This window comes from Pholcus phalangioides, unplaced genomic scaffold (genome assembly GCF_987345545.1).
Source record: "Pholcus phalangioides strain wild (caught in Gottingen) unplaced genomic scaffold, Ppha-v1.0 ptg000008l_1, whole genome shotgun sequence".
Classification (NCBI taxonomy): Eukaryota; Metazoa; Arthropoda; class Arachnida; order Araneae; family Pholcidae; genus Pholcus; species Pholcus phalangioides.
Genome location: NW_028301601.1, coordinates 16,144,599 through 16,159,629, shown reverse-complemented (window position 1 = coordinate 16,159,629; position 15,031 = coordinate 16,144,599). Strand labels below are relative to the sequence as shown.

Here is a 15,031-nt window from a genome sequence, read left to right as displayed (position 1 = left end):
GGCTTACTTTGACACTGATATCCTTGATTACCAACACCCCAAATTATGAGTTGACAGTGATTGCAATATGTGACAGAATAGTAGTGCTCTGGCAAAAAATGATGACCTTGAACGAACACCACCTTTAAAAGTAGCATCATTTATATAAAAAAAATAGATTACGTTAACACCATAATCATATTTGCTTCATAAGAAAAGTCACACAAGCAAATAATTTACATCTAAACAGCAGCAACATTACGGAGTATAATGAAATAGAAAAACAAGAAATGAATTGTCAATCCCTCTATTATCCAGTATATGTCATCTTTTTAAGACAAAAAAACTAAGTGAATCTCATGTCAATGCTGAGTACTTGATAAAGTATACAGAAAAAAAAAAAGAGATTTTGGGAGAAGGTTAATATAATGCTGCCACGAGTTTGTTGGAAAAAATCTTAGGACACATGCATTTGAGAATATTTTGCTAATATTCAAAAATCTATATAAGGCCACCTTCAGCAAATTCGAACAAGATTTGAAGAAACAAAAGACAAAGTTGTAGAGCAGTGCTTCCTAAACTTATTCAGCCCATTGCCCCCTTTTCAAAAACAAAATTTCTCATCGCCCCCCTGGAAGAGATGTTAAAAACCCACATTAAAAAGTTGAATGATGCAGCGACGAATTTTTGATTGTTTTGCATATACTATACAAGCATAGTATAAAAAGGGTTAAAAGTTCTAAAATAATTACAATTAAGAAAATTACAGTAAACTTCATTGCAAAACAAAAAAAATTAAATTTGTGAATTATAAAATTATAAACATGCATATAACACAAAACATATGCATTTAGTTGCATTTATTGTGGTCAAAGTAATATTTGCATCACACAAAAAAATATCCATTAATGTTAAAATTATTAAAAAATACAGACGCAAAACTACAATTGTTACTTACTTTTAATAAAAATAATTTTATTATTAATAGATGTTTCCCAAGTGTGATGATTGTTGCTTGGTTTTACTAAGCTGAGTTCTCAAATCCTCACAATTGAATATCTGTAGGTGATTTTGATTTTTGTCGAAAAATTTGTGACTGCATTGAAACGTCTCGCACATGAAAAATGTTCAGCTACATTAGTACCTCTCAATAACGGACACTCATGATAGGGCCGTCTTAAGAGCATCATAGAAACCCCCCCCCCCTCCCGCCAAGTGATTTTTCTGAGGCCCTACATGGAAACTTCTCAAAAATTAAACTACTTCTCGTTTTTCTGAGCCCCCCCCCCTTTTCTTCCGGAGCCCATGCGTTAAGACGGCACTGACTCACGGGACCGAAAATTTTCGCCGCTAACGAGGAGTGTCATTTAATGGATAGTAAAATTAGTAAAATAATCAGTCTCAACGGGAGTCTGGAGTCCCGTTGACGTAATTCAAAAAGTGTTTGGTAACTGGAGGTGCTCACTTAAAACGGGGAGTGTCCGTTATGGAAGATTCCACTGTATATCCCCATAAATTCCAGGTACAGTATTTGTTTTTTCAGCCAGAAAAATTAATAGCCATCTTCAAATTTGAACGTCAGACTGTCTTTTAATGCTATTTCTGTCAATTAATGTGATCAATCACATTTCTCTGTCAATTACTATTTCTTGTAAATGTGATAATTGTGTTATTGTTGGAGATCGAAAAGAAAAGTATCGAAACTAGTTATTTCATTCAGTAGAGATTATTTATTTCATTGCAGATTGTAAGGATCTCTTGGGAATACGTGATGATCACGTTACATAAAAAATAAACATTTTTATATATTATATATATTATATTTTTATATATATTATTAAAAAATAAATATTTTTTAATCGCTCTCCACACGCCCCCCCCCTCTCGCTATTGTCAACTGCACCTTACACATTCTTGAAACAATTTAAACTACATTTAACTTATTATTATTATCAACTATTATTATAGTTTTGTCTTTGAATTGTAGATTGGATATTTATCAATCTTGTACATTTGCAATTAAATACAATTTAGAATTGTAATAATCCTTTCCCTTATAAATTAAAGAAAGAACCTACGATAAAGGAAAATAGGGAGAAAAACGCTATGAATTCTCAAAGCATTTCGTTACACTACGGGTGCCGTCGTCAAAGGATGAATACAACCACTATCAACGCAGACCGGATATCCCACTTGGGTTGATTACCAAATTATAAGCACATCAGGAAAAATACATCAATTCAAGTCAGAAACTGTGGTCAGAATCAAGTGAGTCCATCGCATGGTCATTCTGCCACTTTGCTCATATAAGCAAAATTGGTCACTTAATAAAATGTGATACATAATTATTCATTTCGATGAGCAATAACACTAATAAATGTTCAACAATAAAAAAATAAATTCATTTTTGAAATTATCGATCTTGGAAGCTCGTGAGACATTCATTGGTGTTTTTGGTTTGGTTAACCAAGTAAATTCTGAAACGAACTCGATCACTGGGTAAACAAAATATTTGGACTCAAGTCACAGAAGCCCCAATTCCTGCCTTGCCCAAGTAAGTCGGGCTCCGGTTAGCTGCCATTTATTTTTCAAATCACCAGAGTTACTGCGATATTATATAGGTCCATATTTTAAGAAAATGTAATTTTACATTACTTCAAGCGCAGGTCTCTCACTTCTTTCTTGATTATAATTATATTGTTGTTAATAAATGGAATAGCTTACCCCCGGAGGTAGTAAATTGTAACACAATTGACACGTTTAAAAAGAAATACGATAAACATGTTGGGGTAAATCGAGAAGCTATCCATTCTTAGAATAAGACAACCATAAGTATTCTTTATGGGCATTGTATAATATTTTATTATGTTTATAATTTGTGTTAATTGCATTTTTAATGGGGTTGCTGTATTTTTGAAACATGACATCCATATTTTTATGGGCATCTTTTTATCAGCCACCTCGTTGGGCATTTTGCCTGTTGTGGCGTTGTATTTGTATTTATTTGTATAAAACTGGCAAGCATCGGGGGGATTGCAATTCACTCTCTCTCTCTTTGTTTTCTTCTACATATAATTCCAAATGACATAATCATTCTAAATATTTACCATTGTTTTATGAACATATCTGAAATCTTGTTAAGATTGTAATGAAGTTCAACCCTTTCAGCTCAAACATATTAAAAGGAAAAAAATTCGGATGAAACCACGCTAATTAAACGTAAAAATACAATAAAAAAATCCTTTCAGAGAGATGATTGATTATATAATTGAGTAATACTATTAATATAGAATGCAAAAAGCCAACGATGTTCACTAAAAATACCCGGAAATTCATTGCCGTTTATTTCAGTATATTTATAACAAATATTGTTGGTTTTTTTGCATTCTACATTGCTAAAAAGGTAATTCCATCATACTATTAATATAATACTATACTTAAGAATGAGCGGATTAAGAATGAATTTCGAATTGAGTAGAATCACTCTTCAAAGGTCATATGAAAATACATAGTTTTCTTTCAAGGAAAAATACTACATAAGTCACAGTAAAAAAAAAAATTCAAGTAAAAAAAATGAATTTTAATAAATTTTCTACTAAACCGACACCATCGCGAGAAGAAATTTCTATCATACGATGCTGAAGGAGCATGTATTTCCCCCCCCCCCCCCATCCATATATTCTTCGCAATATTCAAAGGAGAAACGATGCTTATTTTCGGAGATAGTACCAAAATTTCCCTTTTATCCTTATTGTCATAATCAGCACGGTTACGGATAGCGCTCTTGATAAGCATTAATAGATAGCATAGGCACGGAAACCTAGAAGCTGAGGCCCTTTGAGCCCCTCTCCCAATACAATTTTTAAGGGGGTACTGAGCCTCCCCCCCCTAATTAATTTCTAAACATTAATTCAGTTCTCTCTGTCCTGCGTACACGCTTGAGTCTTGTGTATACGGGACAACAAGCAACTTCATGCCTCCCCCCCCACCACAATATTTTTTTTCATGTCGCGCCTCTGATAGATAGTACTGCCCAAGTGGGGCTTACTTAAGTCATGAAAATTGGTCAATATAAGAGGATTTAGTAATATCAAAATTTTGATGAAAATAAATACATTATCGTACTTAGGGCGTGGATTCAACAAACATTTTCCGCATTACATTAATTTCTTTTCGGACACCATCGAAATTACAAATACAAACACAAAGGCCTAAAGAGGCAAATCGCCCAACGAGGTGGCTGAAGCTGATATGCATTTTTGAACCATGAAATGGGTCCATCTGTTGTGTAACAAACACTTTAGATATGTGACTTTTTTGCACGAAAGTTCAAGACTGCTCGTCTGTAATTCATATTTTAAGACTTCCACACACATTATCTTTGGGTTTAAGTAATGAATTTGAACGAATACATTACAAAAATTTTCTATTACGGTAGTTCCTCAAAGTGAGCGTCGGGGTGCCTAGTGGTGTCGTGACGAACTGTTGACCATTGATGTTTGTGTCTGTTCCCAAGCGGTTCTTTTATTAAAAAAAACCAGCATGCAAAAAGGCCATAGCCGTACGTGAATGAACAGTGATGTTAAAATTATGCCCCCACCCGCATCCTGCCTCAGGGTCCCGAGGCTAGGCCCTTTTCGGGCCACAATCTGTATTGAATTTATGAGGTGAAAAAAGAAATGACGAGAATCGTCTCGGGGCCCTGAAACCAGCTGCACTTTTTTGGGGGACGATAGCTCCAATAATGAATAATCATTAGCAAAACCAGTCATTCCCAGATGGTGTTGAAATCTGCGACAGAAGGTTTTATCGATCAATTATAGTTACAATACAACTGGAATGTACAGCGCATATTCAGGGGGGGGGGAGAAACTTTAGCTCTGCTTCCTTAACAGATAAAATAAGTAAAACTACTGTGTGCAAATATTCTTAGTTTTTTTTTCGCCCATAGGCACGGATATTTACGAAGGCTTTTCCCGGAAAAGGGTCCCAGTCTTCGAAAACTTATTTTTTCCTCTCGTCCTCCCATCGCCCCTTTATGCCCATTCGTAGCCCCCCAATCGCGTCTGTAGCTGGTATCGCCCCCTTGAATAGTCCCATCGCCCACTTTGGGAAACACTGTTGTAGAGCATAGGTTTCCAACTGGTGTTTCCTAGGTCAAGGGTTCCGCAAGAGCCTTTCAGGGGTGGCCGAAGTATCATAAGCTGTAAAGTTTTTCATTGCTTTTACAATAAAGTAGCTGTATTAGAGAAATATTCATGTTCATCCTGGTTCTGTGGAACAACCCATAAACCATCAAAGATTCTGCATGAACTGAAACCTCTGTTGGTTGGCAACCTCTGTTGCAGAGAGATTTATATTAGAGATATAACATACAGATATCAAATACAGTGAAATACCTCTTGATGGGTCACCCTGTTTTTACAGCAAATAACAATCATGGTTTTTTTATACAAAAAACTCTTCAATAAAAATCTCTTTTCTACAGTCACCTTCTTTTTTTATGGGAATTTTTTTTATCCAGTCAGTTTCAGCAAAAGAGGGGTTTTGCTGTGAGAATGTACAGTAGACTCTCACTAATCCGGCACATATCAGACCACGGTGTGCCAGATTATCGAAATCACCAGTTTAGTGCAAGTCAATTGAAAAATCCCATTTAAATAATATAAACTTCTGTGCACAGACATGCAGTGACATGCTTTCCTCTTCTATGCTTGAATAAAACCCATCTGAAAAATGCCAGATTAGTGCATGCCAGATTATCAAGAGTTTATTGTAATGAGATTTCACTGTAACAGTTTCGACAATAAAGTTTAATATCAGTATGTAGCACCATTGATTATCGCCAGATGATCAAGAGTATATTGTAATGAGATTTACTTTAACCAGTTTTCGACAATAAAATTTAATATTAGTACGTAGCACCAATGTGAATAATGACATATGTAACTTCTCTCATAAGAACAAAAAGATCAGAAATCCACCATTATTCTAAATGATCTGTAATTTTTGTGAACTGGAATACATTTTTTTAACCGTTTCTCCAGCGTTGAAAAGAGAAATCTTACCTATTTATAAGACCCTTTGACTTTAGCAATGACAAACCAAGATATTTTTAAAGCTGATTTCTTAGCAAAACACATTTTCTTACTCCTCATTAGTTGGCACCTTTTTTCCCCTTTCAAACTGAGTATACACACACACAACTCTGGTTTATCACCATGGGCAATTTACTACTGATTGAATAGCTCCGGAAGTGTGAGTGCCTAACAGTTTGAGTGTGTATACATAGATGTGTAAGAATTTTTAGTGCTGGTATCTATATTTCAAATTGTGAGTGAAATGCAGTGATTGAATATTTGTATTGTTATTACTCTCTACAGTGAATTGTAGTGAGTAACTTTTTTTACAGGTAGTACCCTGTAAAAAAAGTTAAGTGAGTAACCTGAGACTTTTTTAACAGGTAGATTGATTCATATCTATGCCTCAAAATTAAGAACCACACTTTTACTTATCACCTACTAAAAATTGGAAGTCTACTTCATGAAAAAAGATAGCATTTAATGAATTCTGCTCAGTCGGGGAAAGGTTTAATAAAACTGTTATTTGATGAGGGAAAACAGGAACTTTATTCAAATGCTTCACAGTGTTCAATGTACCTTTTCTTTCCGCTGCAAAAATCGAATACGAGATTTTTCTTTAGCAACAAATGTTGGACATCGCTCACATAGATTCAGAACCTGTGGGTTTTTGAGGCCAAAATTCTTTAGTATGGTCACCAGAGCAAATGTTGTTGCTGCCAGGGTATCGTTCATACTTTCAAAATCTTCCCTAAAAATAAAAATACATGTTAAAACGGGAGAAAAAATTAAAATTAAAAAGGCAAAAAATTTGTGAAAAAGAAAATCATGAAAAAAAAACTTTAAAGTTCACGTCCAAAATGACCACTGTTTGCTACAGAAGCATTTTGATTCCATAGTGCATCGTAAATTTCACTCAATTCACATGCAGTTGCATAGTGTCATGCCTCATATATATTATATATAAGTAGAGAGAGCGTACTTACGCAATATTTTCATAATGACGTGCAAGAACTTGTTCGATTAATTTCAATTCTTTGTTCTTATCATGCATTGCTTCCTCCAACTGGTAATCTGGTGGGCTGAACATGTTTATTAAACCTGAAAAGGAATAACATTTTCCAATACAGACAAAATGAAAGTATATTGACTAGATCAGGGGTTAGTAAACCCTTGATTCCGATCAACCAGTATATTATGAACTATATTACGGTAATTACATGATACACCTTGGGTAATTGTTATGAATATTTTTCTCTGGAAAAACCTTACAATATGAAATCTTGAAAGCAGAAGTTTTAAAGATAATTGCAGCTGTATTTGAATAGTCTGTTATAATTGCATCAAAAACCAAATACAGTGAAATCTGTATGAAACTGAATGCTTTAAACCAATTTCTGTTTTATAAAGGTGCAAATAAAAACACTAATTATTGAACAGACTATATTTTGATTCTGTTTAAGACAGGTTTCCGTCTAATACAGTGTACGTCTTAGACAGGTTTCACTATATAAACTAATATTTGGATAGCTTTTGCGATAATACAAATACAAATACAAATACAAATACAAATACAACGCCACAACAGGCAAATTGCCCAACGAGGTGGCTGACTTAAGAACATCATGGATCCCCGAGCCATTTTTTGGAGGCCCCACCTACTACTGCTACACCGCACATGCACCCCCCCCCCCCCGCGGAACCCCCCAACGAATCGGTACATGCGGGAATGTGCGTGTACGTGTAGTGCAACCTGACGTAAAGTTTGTTTCTGTGTAATGCTTGTTATGTGTAGTGCTGTCATCTGCCCCCAGTTTTTCCAACTATGAGTGAAGTGTTATGGTTGAATGATTTACCGTTGTAGGACTGTTGCTCTCTGTGGCGAGACTTTTTAACGGGGAGATCGGCTCGCATTTGCGCCTTGAAGTTGGGAACCACAGAAAACCAACTTCCGCCGACCACCACTGTGGGGTTCGAACCCGGATCCTCGCATCACGAGTCCGGCACTATAACCACTCGACCACCACAGCGGCAGTATAGCAGCGGCATGTATAGTCTTATGCATTATCACAAAATTAAAAGAACCTATCTTTAAGAAAGGTGCTCCTACCTTCTTACACCAGTTTATCTAATATCTGGTATACAAAAAAGTCATTAAGTAGCTGATCTGTGATATTGGGTTGCGACTTTCGGTCTAAACTGTTTTAATATTACTACATACTAACAGTAAGCATATACACATCAATATAATTTTTTTTTAATTAAAAAATTAATTTTTTAATTTTCAGGAATGGGTTTGAAGAGCTCTTTACAACAGGCATCTTCATGCCCATGAGTACAGCACAGCTCATTGAAACATCCAAATATTCTAGATTTCCCATTTGCAAGATATAACCTGACTCCGCAATTAAATACTATGGAAATTTCTATTCAGGAAAAAAAAGGCATCCAACTGATGTTTTGGTTGCATCCAATCAAGTTTCAGCATATGACAGAATAACGATAGGAGAGTTTTTAATCTGATGATGAGCATAGGCGGTGCTCGTGACAAAAATGTGGAAGCCCTCTATATTCCAACAATGTTAGAAATGACCATCTTCTGTGAACTCAGACCTAGTAATTTTGCCCATCAGTAGAAGGAAAAAGTTTCCTCATAATGCCAAATGCCAATACATTTCATCAAGTCAAACATTGTTAACACAAAAATCAAAGAAATCATTTAAGATTATGTGATACAATTAAAAAAAATTGATATTCAATGGCCAAAAAATTGTTTTTATTGGACAACCTTTCGCTTTGAAAAAACCTCATTTAACCTATTTGCAACCTATCTCATATCATCACAAATCAATAAAAGGAAAGAAGTTTATATGATTTTTACAGGTTATCAATATAAATGTGTTAAGAAATATACAATGCCTACCCATTGTCCTTTTATTCCGAAAGTCAGCTAGCATGTCATTTATTTCTTCCCTAGCTTTCTTGCGAGCCTTCCTGAAAACAGTTCTCAGTGTTTCTTCTTTGTCTACGTGATGGAGCAGCACATCATCTATAATATATGAGGATAAATGAATCAACTTTATAAAATCACATATTATAAAGAACATATATAATATAATCATAATTATGTCAAGAAAATATCTACGTGGATCTGTTCAGATAAAAGTAAGAAATACTTGTTATACTTAAATACTTAAATAACATAAAATATTTAATTACTTAAATAACATAAAATACTTAATTACTTAAATACTTAAAATACTTCATTTCGAAAGAAAATACCTTTATATGTTATTATAATCTTATAATTATAATAAAATAACAATTTCTTTTAATTTCAATGCTATTTGAAGGGTTAGAACTCAAAATTTCTCTTTAAGAAATTCATTGCGACCATAAGCCCTACATGGTAAACCCTTGACCCACGGACAACATGTGGTCCTGAAGGTTATCTGATATGGCTTGCCCCACTCAAACCTAATTTTGTAAAAATGAACTAAGCGGCACATTTACAAATTGCTTAAATGACCCGTGGCACAATTCCACAGCATTTAAGTGGCCCATGGCACATTTTCAGATCACTAAAGTAGACCTCAAAGATCACTTTCACATTCAAAGATCACCTAAGTAACACACGACACAGTTACACAACACTTAAACAATCTGTGGCACATTAAGAGACCCCTTGAGTGACATATGGCACAGTTTTAGAGCACTTAGGCCCCTTTCACATGGAGCGGATGCGTGTCCGGAAGAAGTTTTAACAATTGGTATATACTGAGCTTTCCAGACGAGGCAAAATTTGCCAGCAACTTTGAAGTGTTCATGCAGGTTCGGACATTGTCCCCATGTGTCAAAATCTAAGTGTGGGCTCCGCATAAGCACATACAAGTTTCGTACATTGGGCTATTCGGAGCTATTCACACGACCGTTGCAGGTCAAATTCGTCCGCATCTTTGGCTACTTTTTAAAGATGATTTTGCACGAAATTTTAATTATTTGCCATAAATACCCTTAAAAATACCATCTGAAGGTCCCTGTTCATCAATAGAATGTACCCATATAAGTCTATCCCTCCGTTTCCTTCTGAGATGAAGGAGATATAGCAACTTTAACTGCCTTTTGTCCATACTTTACAATTTTCTACAATAAAACCTGCCAACAACGGCCACTGACAGGACCAATATTATAAGCCGTTCTGTAATTCATTACGAATATTTAATTGACTAAATACTTTAATAACTTTTAAATTTAATTAAAAAAATTAATTTTTCTTTTTAAATTTTAAAAATTATTTAAAAATATAAATATTTAATTCATTTCAAATATTTATTTTTTATATTTAAAATTTTTTAAACTTAAAAAAAAAAACTTTTATCAAACAACGTTATCCACGTACGCCCTTCACTCATCGCCGGATTAAGACGTTTGAAGGCCCTAAGCACTTGAATAGTTTTTGTGCCCCCCGATACCTACAAGTATATTTTATTTTACTCGATATTCAGTCTATAAACTAAAAAAAAAATTTAATATTTCAGAAGTGACTAATCTAAGGATGGGATTTCACTCTGGGGTGTTGGGGTTTATGAAATTTATTTCATAAAACTTTAAAAAAGCAACCAATAAATTTATCATTTATTTTTTTTACCAATAAGCTAAAAATGCAACTGATTAGCTTATTGGTTGCATTTGTAAAACAATTATTATAAAATTATTATAGTGTAATCCGGGCTTAAGACAGAATTGTGATGTGAATATTTCTAAGCATAGGCATTTTGAAAGGGTTCCGTTCACAATCCCGACAGACGAAATCCCGACAAGTCACACTCCCGACAGACGAAATCCCGACGGGTCGAAATCCCGACACGGTCAGAATCCCGACAGGTCAAAATCCCGACAAGTCGAAATCCCGATACGGTCAAAATCCCGACACTGTCGAATTTAAAAATTCAATTTCGCCGTATAAGCCGCACATCGCGATTTCTGTCGGGATTTAAATTTCTCGCGGCGAGGGGCGTTGGGGCGACGATGAGAATGATAAATTGCGATCAAATAAATTTTTCAAATTTTAATTTCGCCGTATAAGCCGCACTTCGCGATTTCTGTCGGGATTTGAATTTCTCGCGGCAAGGGGCGTTGGGGCGCCGATGAGAATGATAAATTGCGATCAAATAAATTTTTTAAATTTTAATTTCGCCGTATAAGCCGCACTTCGCGATTTCTCTCGGGATTTGAATTTCTCGCGATGAAGGGCGTCGGGGTGACGATGAGAATGATAAATTGCTATCAAATAAATTTTCAAATTTCAATTTCGCCGTATAAGCCGCACTTCGCGATTTCTGTCGGGATTTGAATTTCTTGCGGCAAGGGGCGTTAAGGTTACGATGAGAATGATAAATTGCGATCAAATAAATTTTCAAATTTTAATTTCGCCGTATAAACCGCACTTCGCGATTTCTGTCGGGATTTGAATTTCTTACGGCAAGGGGCCTTGGGGTGACGATGAGAATGATAAATTGCGATCAAATAAATTTTTTAAATTTTAATTTCGCCGTATAAGCCGCACTTCGCGATTTCTGTCGGGATTTGAATTTCTTGCGGCAAGGGGCGTTGGGGTGACGATGAGAATGATAAATTGCGATCAAATAAATTTTTAAATTTTAATTTCGCCGTATAAGCCGCACTTCGCGATTTCTGTCGGGATTTGAATTTCTCGTGGCGAGGGGCGTTGGGGCGCCGATGAGAATGATAAATTGCGATCAAATAAATTTTCAAATTTTAATTTCGCCGTATAAGCCGCACTTCGTGATTCCAGAGGCCTGAGTTAGGTCCGACCGTTCATCGCATACAAGTTCCAAGGAAAAATTGATATTCTTTGCCTTTCTAGTCTAGTGGGCTCACCCAGAAAGCTCGAGAACGTGGGTTCGATTCCTAGCAACAGCACAGCTGAATTTTTCCTTCCTAACTTCATCTCGCATCAGCCAACCGTTGAAACCTTCGTATGGATAGCGGAAAGTGATATCATCCTCGGAAAATACAGTGTGTGTGGCTCAAAATAAAAAAATCTAAATTTTTCTTTGATTTCCCGTCCTTTAACTTCCAATTAGAAAGTTGTTGCATTGTCTCTCCTGATGCCAACAGAAAAATTGCATGTTTCTCAGAGCAATATTCGCTAAGATATTTGACTTCGAAAACTGGAGAAAAGTTATGAAAAGACAGCAAAAACTAATCGACAACGCTCCTTCCCCAAATTTATGCTGTCCTTTCCATCTTTCCTTCGAATTTTGAATTCAAATATCTCAGCGAACATTGTACTTGTCAACTTAGATTTTTTTTGTTGGTCTCAGGAGATACGGTGCAGTCACTTTATAATTAGAAGTTTTAAAAATTTATATTTTTTTCATTTTGTTACACACTGTGTTTTCACTCTCAAAACTGGTACAGGGTAATTTTTGAAAGCCTTATGAGCATTTTTTCAAACTGAAATCATCTCTACCACGGATGGTTGAGAAGACAATGGCCGTACTAACTCTTAAAGGACACCCTGTATGCAACTACACTACCACACAATTTGCATACTCTCTTCAAAGCCTTAAGACCAACTTAGAGATAGAATTTTAAGAAATTTTTATGGGAGTCTCAACAGTATAAAATAAAACTACTGACAGAATTTTATGTTTATAGCTTCGTAGTGAGGAGGGGGGAATTGGGGATCCGGTCCCTTCGAAATGAGAGAAAATGATTGAAATAAGGTAAAACATGGCCAAATATATTATTTGACCACCTTGTCCTCTCCCCCCCCCCCCCTCCGAATGGAATTTCTCGATACGGGCCTGACCTTCAGTGGTTGCGGCTCGGCGATGAATCAGTGAATTAAGCTGTCAAGACATGTCATTTTATACATATGAATAAAAATATTTCTCTACTATTACATTGCTTTCGAAAACCTTGAAAATTTTAAATTAAGATCTTCATGATACGGTCTAACTTTGTGCAATATCATTTGACATTTTAAGTCTATTTGAAACTTGAGCGAGAAAGAATTTCGAAAAATTCTCAAAGAAAATAATAAGGAATAGCAGTATTTGTGGAGGATAGAAAAATCGATAAATGCCAGAAAAAGGCAACCCTGAATCCTTTGCTTTTCGCCAAGTTGGAAAAGTAAATGAATTTCCAAATTATTGATCTCCATTGATCATGGTATGCGCCACAAACCACTTGCAGCGACAAACGGAAATCCCGACAGAAATCGCAAAGTGCGGCTTATACGGCGAAATTAAAATTTGGAAATTTTATTTGATCGTAATTCACCATTCTCATCGTCGCCCCAACGCCCCTCGCCGAGAGAAATTCAAATCCCGACAGAAATCACGAAGTGCGGCTTATACGACAAAATTAAAATTTGAAAATTTTATTTGATCGCAATTCACCATTCTCATCGTCGCCCCAACGCCCCTCGCCGAGAGAAATTCAAATCCCGACAGAAATCGCGAAGTGCGGCTTATACGGCAAAATTAAAATTTGAAAAATTTATTTGATCGTAATTTATCATTCTCATCGGCGCCCCAACGCCCCTCGCCGCGAGAAATTCAAATCCCGACAGAAATCGCGGAGTGCGGCTTATACGGCGAAATTGAATTTTTAAATTCGACCGTGTCGGGATTTTGACCTGTCGGGATTTCGACCGTGTCGGGATTTCGACCCTGTCGGGATTTTGACCTGTCGGGATTTTGACCTGTCGGGATTTCGTCTGTCGGGATTGTGACTTGTCGGGATTTCGTCTGTCGGGATTATGACCCACACCCATTTTGAAAGTCTCTCCACCCCTCCCCTTTTTTCTACTTTGCAAAGTCTTTGATATCTCCTGAATTTTTTTTTTTTTTTTTTGGAACATCATTGGATGTTTTTGAAAATTTTCTTTCATATTTTCCAAAAAAATATCTTAAAAGGATCTTAGATTTTTTTTTTTTCAAAATCTTTTGAAAATATATTTGGATATTTTCTCCCATCGATTACTTGTGAGGATCGAACTGAAGGCATCTTTATACCCATATTCTATGGGGATCTAGATTAAATCACCAAAGAATGGCTTTAGGCTGCCTATGAGCACTGAATCAGGGGTGACGGAGAAAAATTACAAAAATTGCAAAAAAAATAGTTTTTATGCACGAATTTCAAACTAAAGATGCAGGCAAAACGCATCTTTAGTGCTCACATGAAACAGGCCTTAAGCAGCCCCCAGTGCAGTTCTGCATCACTCAAGTTACCAGTGGAACATTCCCCGATTACTTCAGTGATCTGCGGCATAACTACGGATCACTTGAGTGATGCGTGGAACAGTTCCAGAGCACTTACGTGGCCAGGACACATTTCCAGAGCACTTGAAGGATCCGTGAAACATTTAGAGACCATTAAAGTGGCTCTGTAGGGGTGGGGGACCTATCAATAGGTAGAATGTTAGTTCAGGTGCCCAATAACTATCGAAAGGTTTTTTCCGTTTTTGGTGCACAGAATAAGATGCCATTAAGAATATTTCATACTTTCATAAAGGGTGGTTGATGACGTAAGCATTATCCAACCCCCCCCCCTTGTCATCAAAAGTCAGCAAATCAGAAACCCCCATCGATGCTGACGTAATACTTGAATGACCCCTTATACAAAGCATTTAAAAACAAATGCAAATCAAAATTTTAATTTCAACAAAAAATTACATAGGAAACTTTTTGAGGGGAGTTTGCATAAGTATAAATTAATTATAACAGTTCCACTGTATAATCTAACATTAGCAGCAATTTTATTTCAATAAAAAATTTCATAGAAAAATTGTACATATTATTTCAGTTTATTGGACATAGAAATGCACTCACCTATTTCATGAAGAATTCCTTCATCAACTGTCACAACTTTAAGAGGCTAAAAATAATTATGACAACATTAAAACATCTAAACCAAATGGGATCTATTTTCAAAAC

General features: G+C 35.8%; 1 protein-coding gene across 1 annotated transcript in view; it reads right to left on the bottom strand.

The window, feature by feature from the left end:
* RhoGEF2 (Rho guanine nucleotide exchange factor 2) overlaps nucleotides 1-15,031 on the bottom strand; it is a 118,275-nt gene that overhangs the window by 67,752 nt on the left and 35,492 nt on the right. Inside the window, exons 15-19 of the mRNA XM_089234273.1 lie at nucleotides 14,927-14,972; nucleotides 8,983-9,108; nucleotides 7,046-7,160; nucleotides 6,639-6,810; nucleotides 8-122 (exon numbers count right to left, since the gene is read on the bottom strand). Coding sequence (XP_089090399.1) covers nucleotides 8-122; nucleotides 6,639-6,810; nucleotides 7,046-7,160; nucleotides 8,983-9,108; nucleotides 14,927-14,972 — 574 coding nt within the window. The remainder of the gene's footprint in view (nucleotides 1-7; nucleotides 123-6,638; nucleotides 6,811-7,045; nucleotides 7,161-8,982; nucleotides 9,109-14,926; nucleotides 14,973-15,031) is intronic.